Source organism: Porites lutea, chromosome 14 (assembly GCF_958299795.1).
Source record: "Porites lutea chromosome 14, jaPorLute2.1, whole genome shotgun sequence".
NCBI classification, from domain to species: Eukaryota; Metazoa; Cnidaria; class Anthozoa; order Scleractinia; family Poritidae; genus Porites; species Porites lutea.
The window spans coordinates 2,118,439-2,135,716 of NC_133214.1; the positions used below are offsets into that span (position 1 = coordinate 2,118,439).

General features: G+C 37.4%; 2 protein-coding genes across 6 annotated transcripts in view; both read right to left on the reverse strand.

Moving 5' to 3' along the window:
* The window catches only part of LOC140925189 (SPARC-related modular calcium-binding protein 2-like), a 41,277-nt gene that overhangs the window by 6,871 nt on the left and 17,128 nt on the right, over window positions 1-17,278 (reverse strand). For all 5 annotated transcript variants that reach the window (XM_073375157.1, XM_073375155.1, XM_073375159.1 and 2 more), the window contains 2 exons: window positions 1,262-1,427; window positions 39-332 (listed from right to left, as the gene is read on the reverse strand). In XM_073375157.1, the coding sequence (XP_073231258.1) occupies window positions 39-332; window positions 1,262-1,427 (460 nt within the window). The remainder of the gene's footprint in view (window positions 1-38; window positions 333-1,261; window positions 1,428-17,278) is intronic.
* On the reverse strand, window positions 3,154-5,704 carry LOC140924179 (uncharacterized). The gene has a single exon (XM_073374208.1). The coding sequence runs from the start codon at window positions 5,549-5,551 to the stop codon at window positions 4,832-4,834; it is 720 nt and encodes a 239-aa protein (XP_073230309.1). The 5' UTR covers window positions 5,552-5,704; the 3' UTR covers window positions 3,154-4,831.

A 17,278-nucleotide genomic window follows, 5' to 3' on the forward strand; every position in this document is an offset into this window, starting at 1 on the left:
GTGTGACTCAGTGTAGTATGAAGATAAATTAAACCTACTGTGTGCAAGGTTAAGTGTAGGACATCTTGGTCTACTGCCTCGTACTCTTGTGCGGCGAATTTCTTTCCCCATTTTATCCACGCACCAACAATATTGTGATGAATGGAGGCATTGCACTTGGGAATAACTCCCATCTGACTCACACTTGGGTACAAAAACGCCCAGCATAATCAGCTGTTTTGATTTAGCATTCTGCAATGCTTGCTGTCTGTCTTGGAGACATTTTGATGTGGGTGATAATACCTGGTTGTCACTTTGCAGTGGGAATTTTCTGGCATCTTGGTCGTCTGCACCTGCAAGAATGATTAATACAATAAATATTTTTAACAATTAATTCTAGCAAACATAGCAAAGAGATCTAGAACTTGACCTGTTTTTTTTAGTGGATCAAACACTTAATGTTTCAAGAAAAAAGCAAAATTGTTTGGGAGTAAATTTAATCATAGTAATGCTATGTAAAACAATTTGCAGTGTTGATTTTAAGGGCAACAATGTTGGAGCAATGTAACAATTCAAAACAATGTCACTACAATGCTACAATGCTGTGATGCACTGATAATCATAGTTGAGAATGGTGCCACATAACATCCACTTTAAGGGGCGGCAGCAGTGCGTGGTTCAGAGAAACTGCAGATATATGTTGCAGTTGATTTTTCATCTCTGGTAATTTTTGTTTTTCTTTTGTTTTTGGGTAAATTGGTAATGTATCCTAATGAAGCTGAAACAAAGGGAAAGTAAAAATTACCTAAGATAAAAAATAAATTACGACATATATATAAGGAATAGATATGAAATAAATCATATCTAGAATTGCAGATAAAGATTGAAATTGAACATGATCTTCGCAGAAGAATGAACAACCTAAGCAGTTGAAAAAGGTTACCTAAAAAAAAACCAGGCTTGATGAGGAATGAAACCCTGACTTAACCCTTTAAACTCTTAGATCAAAATTTGAATTCTCATTTGTTGCCCCTATTCGTTTCCTACAATAGTAGTGGGGAGAAGTTCAAAAAATATCAAGTAAATTCGTCTTGTGTGATCATGTCGGTTTTTCTCATGACCACTCTGCTTTACAAAGCATTGATATTACAAGGAGAAATTTGATGCTGATCATTCTTAGGGCTTAAAGAGTTTTTTTCAGGCTCTTTTTCAACCGTTTAGGTTGTTCATTCTACTGCAAAGATCATGTTCACTTTCAGATAAGCCTGTTGTTTTCTCTTACCTGGTTTTCTGCATTTTCCTTTGTAAGCCATCTTTACTTTAATCCCAAGTTTGCACTTTGCGTAATGAAGAAGACATCGACTGCTATATGTTCTTCCATCACTTCCACACACTGGTCTGGCGCCTGACTCATCCTCTGGGCACTTTCGGCATGCACCACTTACATACTAGAGAGAAACAAGCACCATTATTGTCACCCCTATGAGTCCCAAGAGTGATCAATACCAATTTTCTCCTAAAAGTACCGTACATATGTAAGAGAAAGGTTATGAGAAATTTTAAAAAAAGTATCACCAAAGAAAAAATACTTTGATCTCTGAACAAATTTTTGCAACTAATTCTCTGAAGAAAGAATATACTAAGATCACTATGGAGAATTTGTATGTGGATATTGAGACTTAAAAATTAAAATCAAGGTCAGTCTTATTCTCAGAGTTCAGAGATGTGAATTTGAGCAAGAGCTGTCTACCAGTGGCCATTGCAGAGGAAATCTAAAAGATAATCAACAATACTTAAATTAAATACAAATCATGTAAGGTAGGGTGTAGCCTGAAATTCATCCGATTGCTTCGAGTCGTTTTCGCCTCTCAACAACGTCTGAATCGACGGGCCGTTAATGCCGTCCAGTGACGTCACTCACTACCTGAAAACCGGGTAGTGATTTTGATTGGTTGATTGTCTAAACATTCGCATAATTATGTATAATTATGAAAAATTTTAGCGGGATTGTCGCTTGATATTCAGCGGATCGCAGCCCTGGCATTCTTTCGTGTAGTTCAAACATTTCGATAACCTTAATCTTTATCTTAAACAGCAAAATTGCCCTTGTCTTCAAAACTGAAATGCTAAATTGAACTGCGAATGAAGAATCATTGCGGAGAGTCGGTAGGTTTTTCATTTAGAGCCGCTTTGTGGTTTCGGCCACGGTGATTTTGTTTACGTGAAGTTTTCTGAGATCACTGTTATAATTCGACGTTCTTGCTATTTTCACCGTCAAGTGTAACGATTCTGTTAGCTTTTCTTTCTTGTTTCCTTGTTTTTTTTTCGTTAAGGACCAAATAGCTTCTTTTCAATTAAAGCAAATCATTGTGTTTTTGAACTAAGTGTTTCATGTGTGTGTTTATTTCATTGCGTGATTGCGACCGAGTTTGATTATAGAATTCAGTACAACCGGTTTAGAGTTGTACTGCATGCAGTTGATGGTTTGAACGTTAAAAATGAATTACGATCGAAAAAAATAAAGCAATTCTGTATCATGCAGACATTTCCAAGCGATATTTCTCGGTTTGCCACTTGAAAATCATGTTTTACTTTTTGCATGAATTAAAGCAAAGGTCAAGGAGTAGTGACGTCACTGGACGGCATTAACGGCCGGTCGATTCAGACGTTACTGAGGGAGTAATAACGACTCGAAGTAATCGGATGAAATTCAGGCTAGGTAGGGTGCCTTTTGCCAAAAATAAACACAGAGTGCTTTAACGCAACTTTTGTAAATATGTTAATTTTTAAACATAAGGTTTGATAATGATAGTTGGCTTCATTGTAACTTAAGATATGTATTTTTATCCTTCGAAATAAAGATTGATTTCTACATTTTAAAAGAAAAATCAACAATCAATGATCAACGATTTGATAATGATGACATGGAGTCATCGAAACGTCGTGTTACTTTTTTATCATTGATTTTTCTATAAAGATTATTATTACTATTATTATTAATACTTATGAGACATCAGAACTAAAGAAAAATGCACCCCTGGATCTAACTTGATCAGCACAAATTCTAATTTTCATATTAAGTCTAAAGACAAAATGGGGTATTGGTGGCAATTCTAGAATGAATGGTGATGTACCACTTTGCTATCAAGAATAAACAAGTATCAAGGCTACAGATTTGAGTTTACATCATTTTGTTTTATTGTAAGTAATTATCAATAACTGTTTGTTAGATCAGTTTAGGGAATTAACAACCCTTTGCAATCTCAAAACACAACCTGCAGTAAGGTTTGAGTCCATGTAAAATTCAGAAACTTATTTACATTGAAGCTGGGTCTAAAATCAATGGCAAATAATGTACAACATTTAAGGGTACACACTTGAAATAAAGAATTGACCAGACAAACGCACCTAGAAAAATACAAATATAGAATCGAGTATGGATATACATTTTCAGTCTTTTATAAGACCAATAGTTTTTACCAATATACAACTGAAAAAAGGGGTTAAATCATACGATTTAGCTGCCAAAAAACAACTCATTGATAAAACCCAGGTTTAGTCTTAATATGCACTGTTTCTTGTACAAGACACTTCCACAGGTCGTCTGTTACAGAAGTGTACCTTTTTATCTTTTTACTTTAAGGAAAAGATTTAGTAATTCTACTTTTTTTGGCTCTAATATCAGCACACATATTCTCCTTATATTTCTTACGGTACTAATGAGAAGAATTAACTTTTGTGTAAGAGGATTACTTTTTGTAGTTTTCACACTCTGAGTATTCGATTACCTGCAACTACACAGCCAACTACATTATATAATTCTTTTACGTAACAAAGGTAACTTATCGTATTTTTCTGTTATTTTGATTCAAGGCATGGCTGTAAGGAATCAAACTAATAAGAGTTTCTCTTTGTACATGAATATGAATGCTCTAAATTAAGATTGATTATCAACGTCCACACAACCAGGGCGGGCGGCGATCATTTATGCCGAGGATCAGAAATTCTATATGACTGTCGCCACTGTATATGTGCAATTACACACCCAAATGGCATTTTTTGCATACCGTTCACAAACTGGTCTTTTTTAACGTTTTAGAGCAATATTCTAATTCCTGTTAGAGGAGATAAACAGTTTTGGGGGCAAATTAGCCATTTTCTCCAGAAAGTTCTTATTTTAACATGTGACGTACGTGCATCTTTGTTCTTTCGATCTAAACAAGCTCTTCGCGGAAGAGTCGCATTTTTTTTAACTTTGTACACTGAAAGAGACATCTATACGAGCCGAAAATGGACGTAAAGACTGTTCTCGTTTTAAATACGAGGTGATTTCTACCCGTAAACGATTGCTTAATATTCAAACGACGTTTGTTTGGACCTCAGTGAAATCTAGTGCCACTAGAGTGATTCTGTATCACGCGAGCATTTCTGCATGCACGTGCCTGCATGAGACGAACGGCACGAATCTCAAAATTTCACCCTTATAAACACTGAAATACAGCCAACAGGCTTCTTGATTCTGAAGTTAAACACTCCTTAACGTTTACGACAATGTTTTTATGGAAACTAAAAGACAGCTGGGTCGAGTTGCGTTGTTGTCGACTAAAACAATTGTACATTATTTACGACTTTACATATTATATTCCATTCTTAAAGATGGCCGGAACGTCTACGTAAGGCGTGTTGCGTCACACCTCACAAGTAATGGAAATAGTTTACGGTTGTGCAACTCAGTGCGAAAAAACGGCAACAAAATCCCTTATAACCAAACCAAAAAACAATCTAAGTATTCTTAAGTCACTTCACCGCCACTGTTGCTCGCTTGATAAAAAATATTCCGTATTTCGTGAATTTATTCGCTGCAATCTTTGTCACTGTTATTGGCGTTCTCTTTAAGCCTTTCGATAGTTTTTGTTAATCGAGCGTTCTCTTCACGTAGAACTTCATTTTCAACCTTGAGCCTGTAATTTTCATCCTCTAAATATTCAGCTCTTATCTGAGTCTCGAGTTCTCGAACGCGGCGCGCGTCCCTTGAGCGTTTAGCGGACGCATTATTCCGTTGTCTTTTTTCCCAGTATCTTTGATCTTTTCCAGTGATTGCCTCGTTCAACACATTGCCATTCTTGAAATCACCCCGTTTGCTACGGGATTTAGACGGGAAAACAATATGTGGATGTCCTGAGGAAGAAACTCTATCTTCACTTGATGAACTGGGCCGATCTCTTCGGGTAAATTCTTCGCTTGAATCTGACAGACTATCCGACTCGCCTGTCCTGGATGCTTTGTGATCTGCAACCTCGTCTCGCTCGGTCTCTCGCTCTCCGTCGTTCAGCAAAGACAGACGCGGATTCGAGAATGATTGCAACGAAACGACCTTTAAAATATTGTTAATCGAGTTCTCTCCAAAATAAGGAATTCGTCGCGCGTAAACAGCAGGATCGTCGTTTAGAGTAAGCTTATTGTACGTGCCCTTCGTTTTCTTCTCTCTTTCCGTGGTCGTTGAGTCATCCGAGCTATTACTTCGAGAACGTTTCCTCGCTCTACGCGATTCACTTTGACCTTCTTCTTCCATTGCAGAGATTTCGAGGATGCTAACTAGTGTATAAAACTTGCAAATTCCTGAAAGGCCCGCTCCAGACAGCTCAATGATATTCCTTCGCCCTTTGAAAGTGCAGTGAACGGGGAGCGAACTTATACCTTTGACACGCGATTATGTCATTTTGAAAAACAAGCTATTGGACATGCGCGCGTGGGATTAAGCAATTGATTGACACACAAAAGACAAGGCTTGTTATATAACTTATCTTTATCATGCAAACTTTTTATAAACCTATAGGAGCACGCAATCTATGTTTGCTTTGAACGTCACGTGTAGGTTTGAAGCAGAGTGGAAAATACAGAAATGGTAGACTAAAAGGTAATTTTGGTTAATTTCTTCGCCTGTTGATGTGCAAACAGCGAATGTTCCGGTTGAACTAGGCTATTTTATATCAAAGACACTTATCCGACTTCCCACTAAGTGAACCATTGTCGTTTTCCTTCGATATAGGTATTAGGGTAGTTTTAGGGTAATGGAGTGTATAAAATGATTTTATTCAGTCGTTTGTTGGAGAAAAACATTATGCATAATTTTACGTTCATATTGAACTACAAACTTTGACTCTGTTTACTTAGGACAAGAAACAGTTCTTTTTCCGGTTCATTGCTTTTGCGATTTATTTTTAAAGATTATTTTTTATCTGTTTAATTTCTTTTATATTGCTCAACATATTCCAGGATAAAAATCGTTCATAGCCCCTACTCCTGGGTAGAGTTTCGCGATTTCTTTTTGCATTAATAATAAACTTATTTGTCTGTTTCAACAGGAAAAAAACATTCATTTAACATAAATAAACGAATGCAAATGCTTCAAAAACAATACTTGAAGCAGCTGTCTCATCACCTGATTTGTCGACGTAATGAATTGTCAACGAGACATAACAGAATGTTTTCGTCAACTTTGAATCCCCACCAAGTGGAGTAAATGGCAGGTTTTTTTTCACGTAAAAACAAAACATTCACAAATTTAGACACAGCCTTTAGTTTTGCATGCATATTACTGTATAAACGACCCTAACTACAACTTAAATACCCGGGGGGTACTCAACAAAGTTTTATACGGGGTGGCTCCTCCCTGAGGTCCAACCCTTTACTTTTTAATATACCAATTTTGACAGTAAAGGTACCTCTTTTGTATACCTTGTATTAACAAATGGTGCCCCTTTCGACTTCACACACTTAGATTAGAATTTTGTATCCCCTTTTTATACCTGCTGTAAATTCACTGTCTTGAAAATATGAATAAATCACACAACGGAACCACAGAACGTTTTCTTGATTTTTTCACGGCCATTAAAAGCATCTGTTAGCTTTTTCGGGCCTTTATACATGACGTATTTCCCTATCCTTTCATATGCTTCAATTCAACAAGTGAAATCCCTACACTTTGATATGACATGAAAGCTTGAAAAAGGTACCTCTTTCGGGGCGAAGCCTGCCTGTATGGACCATTACAAGGAGTACCTCCCCCCGGCAGGGGTCACATGGTGTTGTAACAGGAGCCGATTGCGTGGTAACTCCCGGGGGGTACTCCCTTATATAGGCTATATTGGTATGTGCGGCGCCAAAAGGTATGGGTTTTAAGCCGTTTTGGTCTGAAATAGGGTATCAATTTGACCATTTTGGTCTGAAATAGGGTATGGTTTGTGCGCTCTAGTCTTGATTGGTATGTTTTTTTTAGAAGAAACTACTTCTTCGTCACTAGTTTTGTATCCTACATAATAAAAGCGCATAAACATTGCCTTTAACATTGGTCTGACCTAGGGAACTGATTATAAGGCAGGTCTGAAATAGGGTATTGGTCTTAGGGTCTGGTTCGAAATAGTGTATCAAATTTTTGATCAGGTATGAAATAGGGTAGGGAAAACCACAGCTTTTGTTCTGAAATAGGGTAAGGGTTTCAGGAAGCGTGCCGCACACCCCCCAATTTTTCTGGAAGTACCCCCCGGGTGTTGTAACCATATCCTCTTCTTCCTTTGATCATGTTTTGTACAGTAAATTACGTAAAGATGATATAACTCTGACCACCATTGCTTGTTCTCCATTATTTACCAATAAGTGAACCAAGTCGTCAATCTAGTTAATCTTCGCTGTCCAGCTGCTGAACGACTTCCTTTATCCTCTTTGCAAGACCCCTTGCGCAATAGTTCCAAGTTACATCCTTTCTAGTAAAATCTTCCCTGAGGTATAGCTACCATACCATAATGTTTGCGTGCATATCCTCCGGCCACACGGTGTGAATTGAGTGTGCAAACTGCTTTTTTTTTTCAAAAATTTTATTATAGGAAGTTTCTTTTAGAACCAGCAGTTCAGAAAGATTGGTAGAGTTTCTCACTTCTGAGCTCTCCCCGAGGGTAACTCAAAAACGTTTTATCCGGGGAGGCTCCGCCCCGAGGTCCAACCCCTTACCCTTTTATATACCATTTTTGACGGATAAGGTACTCAGCCCCTTTCGTATACCTTCTATTGACAAATGATACCCCTTTCACATACCTAGCTAGGACCTTTTATCCCTTTTAACCGCTGTAAAGGCACTGTATTTACAGGACAAATAAATAAAGAACCAGAATGTTTTCTTGACTTTTTCATCGCCACAAAGTGCATCTGTTACCCCATTTTCAGGCCTGTTAGACCTATATTACAGATTTTTCTGCTCTTTTATATACTTCAACTAGGGAAATCCCAACCCATTAATATACCTAAAGCCTGAAAAACAGGTACCCCTTTCGGGCGGAGCTTTCCCCTAAACGCCATTACTAGGAGTACCCCCTCCCCCACCCTACTCCTCCCGTAGTATGAACAGTTAAATCCAATGAACATTATTTTATTCTCCATCCAATAAGAGAATGATTTTAACAATCAAGATTTTCACCTGTCTGGTGGTCATCTCCTTCATTCTATTGACTGTTGTTTTATTAAGCTGTATCGTTGTATGGCTGTATTTTTTTTCCCAAAAGCGCGCGCTCTCATTGGTTACTTTGAGGTCACATGACATCTAACAATAAAACCCTTTCCCGCCAAAATCTCTGAGCGGGCAACATTTCAAAATCTATGACGTCAGAGGGTAACAGTCCACTAGTGTTACCCGCGAATGTTGACCAACGACCGCATTACGCGAGGTTTAAGGAATTTCCAGCTTCGGGAAATATTGGGATTCTCGGGAAGCAAAATGAAGTTTTTCCCTTGGGACCAGTCATTAAGTGTTTAATGTTAAACGCCGGTCATTCTGGGACCCGCATGAGCTAAACTGCCTTATCTTTCAGATAATGTTGTCCAGCGTATGTCTCTATCGGAGATAAAACACGCGCGTATCGCGTATCGCCTGTTGCAAGCTGCGCAGACGTAGACAGGGTCCAAGGCAGAAAACACTGTTGGCGCATGCGCCAGAGTTGTTTTAAACATGTTCGATGATGGCCTAGTATCTTTTCATCCCAGCAATGGTGAAGATGGCGTAGAGACAGATATTTACATTGCGCCACCTTAACCGCCGGCCAGGCTACCGTCCAGGATGACCACAAAGACCTTCAAATGTTGAATCTTGATGAACTCGAAAAGAAGTGTGGGTCCAAAAAAATTAAATTTTGGTCCTCCTTAAATTGGAGTCCTATAAATCTTACCCCCCACGTCCCCCTCCCCGCCCCTTCACTGAATATACCCTCAGTAATTAAAGACCACTCCCTAATGTAAACTGAAAAATAGGGTTTTATGGGGGATTGTTATAATATTGCAGTGCGGAAGTGAGTGAAGCGACAAAGTTTACTATTGTCTTTCTACCCGCCAACGGTGAATCAGACGGCGCTTGTGGAATCTGAAGTGAGCTAGACTGGCGCAAAAAACGCAATGCTAAAAATTAGTTTTAAGAGAGACGGTGTTAGATTCGGAGCCTTAGCTTCATCCGGTGCGTCGTCGAAATGAATCTGGACAATAAATTAAAGGCTGTTCAACTCTTCTTTTTAGCTTGGGAACCTCTCGGAGTTTAATCTTTACTTATAAGCTCTACGGAATTGCGAATGCACCAGGCGGGCAAGTAGGGAAATGAAGTTTCTATAGGCTTTTCTTCGACGTTGAACTAATCGGCTTCGCCACAACGTTTGTTCTTGTCTTTTTTTTATATAGGGAAGCTCTAGCTATGAGCCAGCTAAACTATCGCAAAGAAAAAGCATCGTTAAAATTCCGATATTATATTGCAGAGCACCTGTATTTGGAATCACCCTATACACTCTTCGTAATCCGCTTCGCACGGGATTCTCCAAATGTTTTGTATGAAGAAAAATATAAAGAAATAAAGAGCTCAGACCATCCTAGATTACTAACCAGATACTGCAATAAAAAAGATATGATATTTCATACTAAGCCTGTAATTTTGATAAAAGCTAAAACAAGTCTGGCTAAGGCTACCTTGTTATGAAACTATACCTAAAGATTACAAGAAAATTTAGTTATTTTGTTTGTTGTTAAGATTTTCCTGTTTCAAGTTGATTAATGCTAGTCATGTCTACAGATAATAAACGGGATTTAATAACATTTAACTTCTAAAGTTTCCAGCCCAGATTTGAGGGGACAAGATGACACTAAAGTAATAACCCATGCATTGCAATACGACTACGGTCTGCAATGATGAAAACCTCAAAACGACACAAGGCTGCCAACAATCATTTTCTTTCGCTGTGTTGTACTAGGAGACCACGGCCTACCACGCGCACTAAAGAATTTTAAGAAAACTCCCAGCTTGATCCAGACTTCCAGGGTTTAGTAGAACTGATGAGAAAAAGGACGTTCGGAGACTGGAGAGAGCGAAGAGGCCTCACTCGTGCCCAGTAATTTGAGCCAACACGTATACGCTCGCATGAAACTCGTCCCCAGGGTGCTTAACGCTGGCTTTGGAGATGGGGACGAGGTTGGATAAATGAGTGTTCGTTGTTTTCTTCGCAGGCTAAACTAACTAATCGTTCAGTAATTTGTAGAGCCAGAGGCATTCCTCTGCGAAGGTTTAGCCTGCTACACAGCCGTTAGTCCAACACTCTATTGAAGGTTCCGCCTTTGAAAGACTTCGTGAATTTGATCTAGAATCCGCTTTTAACCACAGCAAGACATAATGAAAAGAGCGATTACTTAAGATTCAAAACTGATGTTCCTCTTCGTTCATAGCAAACGGAATGGGTCATGAATGTTTTGCTCACTATAGAGAGGGGAGGGGATGGGAAATATTTTCAAGAGACACTTTCCTCCCCTGGGTCAAACAAATGAATGCCTCTTTGTTACCCGGGGATGTTTCTAAAAAATGCAAATCCCACTTTCTCAGAGGGTTAAATATACCATTAATCTTTGTTTTCAGAAAAAAAAAAACTAGCTAAAACGTTAGGCCTAGAGATGTTTCAGTCCTGAAAGGATTTTTCGGAATTAGTTCTAGCGCTATTTGATGAATTTTTGGCAATGACATCCAAAACGATCGATTAACAAGCATTAAATCGTGGAAAGAAACATAAACATGACTTTTTAAGCCGTTGGTGAACTTACTCGAGACCTGATAAAAGCCGTCCTTAACCTCCAATAGCATTAGAAGCCAAAACCATTCGAAATTCCTTTTTGGAAAAATTCTGCAAACATATAGTGCTGTCTGACAGTATAACCAAAGAGGTTTTCATCTGAATGGTCACACCAAAGGATTTTCTCTACAGACTTGAAAGGTGGAACAGCGTTACGAGCGTCCATAATTGATTACGAATGACTGAAGAGAGTATCTATAAATTAGAGTGAAACATGCAAGTTTGTACTTTGAACTTTTCCCGCAAATGGGTTGTCCTAAAATGAAACAAGATATCCTCTTCGTCTCCCGTTCCCTTTGTTTTTCTCTGTTTGGTTTTACGAAGGTCCTGTGTATAATGATACAAATGTATAAAAATATATTTTACAAATCCGATAATCACGAAGGCGACGATTTGCGGTGCTTTTAGCTTGATGTTCAAGGTCGTGAAATCCGCCCGATTTATATAGATTTTTTAAAAATACTTCCGTAATAAAGTTTATCCTTGGGGCTTTCTCGTTTTTCGTCTACAGAAATTAATTTACCTGTTTACAGCATCTATAAATGTTCATAGATAGGACTTTAATTCTCTCTCCTTGACATATTTTTGAGTATGTGAGATACTTTTAAGTTTCTTTACAATAATTCCCCCTTGTTATGCTCAAAGCCCATTGAAGATTCAGAATTCGGTCTCAAAAGGTCGACATTCGTACTGGCCTTACTCAAGGATACAAGTAAAAAATCATGCAATGTTTTTGTGGGTTATTCTAAACGTAAAATCACTTAGTGGAATTACATAAATGAAATGAAGATAACAACACAGAAGTAGTCATTCCTATGATCTCGGTTTTTTGAGTTTATCTTGTCTAGAAATCACTTATTAATAAATTGATTACGTCTTTAATGAGAAACACTTCCTAGAAATGAACATTGGACGGCCGTCAGAAATTTTATACCCCGTATTAAATTCTTGATTTTTAAAAGAGTGTTCTTTCAACACTGCTCCAGCTAAAATTTATCATGAGGTTGACGTACAGCGAGAGTTTAATGTCGTTCTTTTTTTTTTTCCTTAAGTGAATTGTGTCTTGACCTTGTAATCCAAAATGATAGACGAAAAACACGGTTAGTTTCTCAAGCAAATATGGTCAAATATGGCGTGGTTCTATCAAAGCTGACGTCACAAGCTATCACTATCAATTTTTGTGTTATTAGCACTATTAGTTTTCTTTTAGTCTTGTGTACTGAGTTTATCCTCTGAGCTTGTGGCAGTCAAGGGTGTCATTGACTGCTTTATTACTATTATTAATTATTATTATTATTATTATTATTATTATTATCATTATCATCATTATCTATCATTATCATTATCGCTTCTTTACTATTATCACTACTATTATTACTATTATTATTATAATTAATTATGATCGATGACTTGCGATGAGTTTCAAAGAAACGGATGTAATTCGATTTAACATTCCAATTTCTTTTTCCGACACCTTCTACGGACGAATTTAGCCTTCAAACTACACCATGGCGGAACATATCCGTCCTAATTTGTCTAAATGTTAATACTTCCTGATTATCAATCATTTACGGCTTGGGATTCTCGCGATGTTTGTTCCTAGAAAGTGAGTTGAGATTCATTAAAATGGAAGGAGAAGAACAAGTCTTGAAAACAGAGTGATGCCATTTCATGTCTCTATTGTTTTTAATAAACCAAATGGTTAAAGTAAAAATGAAGTTGTACTGCGTGATTTTTGACTCTCAGTGCACGACGTTTTAAAGCTTCTTATTGATGACTGCCCCCCAGAATTCAACCCTCTAACATGCAATGTGTTTCTAACTTTTGTTTTTACAGTGGTTACTGATTCTGTACTTTCGTAAAACCAAACCAGATGAGCTAGATTGTTGATACTACTTTAGGGGCTCCTCTCCAATTTCAATACATTTGGTAATCGTAGGGTTAGATGGCGAGGTATTCTGTTTGTTCAGCAGTTATATACCTGACAAATATTACCCTTACGAGGGCTTTGATCGCTTATCTTGGAAGTAAATACCACTTGATTACGTAATAGTTAGATTTTTCCTATTTGAAAATAAGTTTTGGCTCATATGCAGAATATTTGAGTATATGCTGAAACAATTATTTACTTCAATATCTGTATCAAGACACAAATGCAAATGTCAAATTAAGCAAATCGTGACCCAGCGTTGTAATTCAATTTGAAAGATGAACAAACTGAGGAAAAAAAACTGTTTAAGCTTAAAAACAAGATTTATCAACACTGACAAATTGCCAAATCACTTCAACTAATTAGGGAACTAAACGGAAGAGTTTCTCTTGCAAATCAACTGCCTCGCAGCAAAATGTTTGAGTCAACATTTGCATGGAACATGAAGTCAGTCTGAGGGAATTCTTATAGATGGTATACTTTCCAGCTAGCAAAAAAATTGCACACATGGGATGATTTGACTTCAAATTGTCGTGCGTCGATTGTCCATGTTTGGCATAGGTCGTGTGGGAAAATGTCAAATGTTAGAAACTAATTGAGATTAATTACTTAATATATGATCGTTAACAAGGTTGTACGTTGTAAATACTAAGTACTTGCCTGCTTAATCTTCCGTAATTGTGAGTGCGAATTGTTGAGGAAGTAATAGCGTGCAAAACAAGCGATAAATCTGATGAATTTAAGCTGGGTGGATGGAAGTTAGCCAGACCACAGAAAGAAGGGTTATTCTACAAATCCTACAAATTAAGCATTTCTTAAACTACACGTAATCAACAAATTGGGGATTCAGTTTGTCAAACGACAAGAATTTATCTACAGGCTTACAACCATTTCGTGCTCGGTCCGTAATCGCGAGAAATGAGCTAGTTTATAAGCTGCCTCGTCAATGCATGAAACTGATAACTTGACGGTCAATAGGGATTTCACAATGCAGAGGAATTAGGTCAAGAAATGAGACCACTTTGCTCTTTTAAAAGTTCATAAGATTGTGGTCGCTTTCGCTTCAGGTGCTAGAAAAAGGTGGAACATCGAAAGTGAAAGGGAAACCGCGGTATCTAAAAACAAGATAAATCACTTGATCTTTTTAAGGACCCTTCATCTGAGGGGCGATAAAAAAAAAAAGGTTTTTAGTGAAATGAGAGTTCAGACACGTAATCTGGACAAAAAAAGAAAGATTTAGGAAGATAATTTGTTTTACGTATTTGTGTGTTTGTTAGAAGAGGTACTTAAATGATTAAAGATGCTGTGTTTTTTACAGAAAAACAAGGGCGAAGTGATATGCTGAGTCTAATCGTAAAAAACCGAAGTGTTAACTCTGAAATATCAGCAAAACCGACTTAAGCAAGAAACTTTGGTTGGATTCAGCAGATGTAGGGAGAAAAATGATATTAAAAAGAAAGAACAAGGCCTTCGTGACTTGAAGCCAAAGTGCCTATTAACCGAGTCACCCCAGTCGAATTGCAGGAGGGCAAGAGAAGAGTGGTTCCCTTGCAAACGGAAGTATTTTGGGGGTGATGGAAAAATTGGATTGAAGGTTGAAAGTGTAGTTCCAGTTGGCCTCTAAGAAGAGCGTAATCAACAGGTCACGAATTTGCTGGTGATCGAGTTTAAGAATTGATTCGTTGGTTCGACAAAAATTCTGATGAAATCACGTTAATGACGAGCAATGTTCATATTTTTGCACCCTTATACCTGTGTGTGGCAGCGCACAAAACAAATGTACTTTTTTACACCCAGCAGAATAACGCTATCTGGGTACTGGGCGGCTCGCTTGGTAATGGGATGACCTCCTTGTTCGTCTATAAAATTCTTGACGAATCAAGAATTGAACACTTTACTTTAGTGCTGTTTAGCTTGATGAAATCATATGGTGTGACCATTCAAATGAAAGCTACTGAGCAGTACTTTACTTTGGTACTGTTTGTTATGCTGTACAAGGTGGTTTTAACTGTTGAGTATGTGCATGAAATCCTATGGTTTGACCATTTAAATGAAAGCCACTCAGCAGTACTTCCCTGTGATACTGTTTATTACGTAGTTTATAGGGCTCCAAGTGTGACCCGCTTATTGCATTAAACTCCTTTTGTGCCATCTGTGTTTTAATCATATTAATTTACATTTTTTATATTAATATCAATTTGATATGAAACACATCATCAGAGTCAGTATTCAGGAAAAGATAAGATTAAGTTACGATACTGCAATGTGTTGACTCATTGAGGTGATGGTAAAATTCCAAATTTCGAGTCTTGAGATGAAATCCTATAAAGTTACCACTCAAATGAAAGCTACAAAGCAGTAACTTCCCGTGATACTGTTTATTATGAGCTGTACAATTTTGAGCCCGTGGTGAAATTCAATTTCGTCCGCTCTAAGAGTGTAGCTCTGTTTTGTTTGGCATTATTTCATGCATTTTTTGGTACACTATTTCAGTAAAATAAATCTGGGTATATTTTTTATGAGTTTCATGACACATTTGCAATTTTAGGCTCGTGTTTTTATCAAACTAAAGATATTTTCGTTCTCGTTTAAGAGCACTAGACAACATTGAGATATGTGATAAGGTAATTCCAGTCGGAAGAAATTTAAGTATACATCATATCAGAAACAAACATGCAAGGCCGGAAAAAATAAACAAAAACCGCTATAAATAACGCAAAATAAACGAACACAATATATCTAAAATGCAAGAATAGGTCAAGAATAAGGGAGGCCGCATGCAAAGAAAGTCTTCGTTGCAGGTTAATCTTTGTCAGGACAAGCAGAATTGCAATCCAGTTGATCCTAATCTATTATCACAAACCGAATCACCCTTTAATCCAGTGTGTATATATTTTTCTCTATCAAAATAAATCATAAATTGCATATGGTTACAATTATTTCTTGAATATTGTATTTAGTCAATAGCAGTTACTAGTAAACAGAACTGCCGGCTGTAGCATACTTTAAATTTGTAAAAAAAAAATTTAATCAGTATATAACTGTTTTTCATTTCGCGGGCTTACTTTTCCGTCACAAATTCCCCACTGATTTCACACACGCGGCGGTGTGCTCTGTTTTTCGAGGTCTGTAAAACACAAGTGAAGCCGGCAATTCATAGTTTTATTTCATACCTACGAAAGTTAATCAGATCAAACTTGATTTCATCCGCAAAATAACAATCTTTTCCCTTGCTAAGTAAAGTGTTAACAAGAATTTTTAGACCTTCTTTGGGGCGTTAATTTCTCGCCATTAAAAAGAAAAGAAATTGATTTTTGTGAATGTATGTTTGGCCGGCAGTGTTTCCCGAAACATTCATGAGGTTATCTCCACAGCGAAACACAGACTACCGTTATCGTAACAATAGTAAACATTTTGAGCCGGCACTATTTCAGCTAAGAAGGAGGCTAGATAAACTAAATCATCTTTACATAACAAGTAAACTGTCTAGAAGTTGAAAACATCTTTTTATTTTGCCTTCACAATTAATCGCTTGGCAAAATCCTTAACGTGAGGGAAATCTGAGAAAACTGGCGAAATCTTTAATCATTTCAGCCGATGCTTCTGATCAAAACATTCGAGTCTCCTTTGAAATTAACTGCATAAATCATAGCACTAAATCGAAGTGTCTCTTTGGTAGGATGTTGTTCCCAATTCTTATAACGACGTTTATTCTTGGGGACAATATTATGAACGTCTCTAGCATTTCACAAGGGCGTTGGCTGGTATTGATTATTGCAAATTTGGGGAAAAAAGTTTTCCCAAAACATTTGTGCTGCTGCATTAATTGATTATATGTTCCACACACGATCGAATAGTATTAGCCATCACTCTGTCTCCTATAAGGGTCCTAATTTTCTATAGAAAACAACAGAAATACGTCGTCAAGCCATGTAGTCATTGTAAATAGTTCATACTAAAACATGCCGTGATTGGCGCCTCTGTAAAAACCACAATTCTTCAATCCGAGACGGTCTTCGTCAACAACGATATCACCAAAAATACATTACATGAAATAGTTTAAACTGTGTCCCGTCTTAAGCTTTACCTAAAACAGGTGGAGACTATCAAAACAAACAAATATAGTTACCTACGTTGTTCCTAATGAACAGCTCAAATATCTCAAACTAATAGACAATTCTCGACAGACGTTTCGTATATGCAAACATGCTAAATACATTATGTA

Bases quoted from the DNA above. Each gene is read 5' to 3' on its own strand.
- LOC140924179 (XM_073374208.1), bottom strand. From the start codon at position 5,551: ATGGAAGAAGAAGGTCAAAGTGAATCGCGTAGAGCGAGGAAACGTTCT.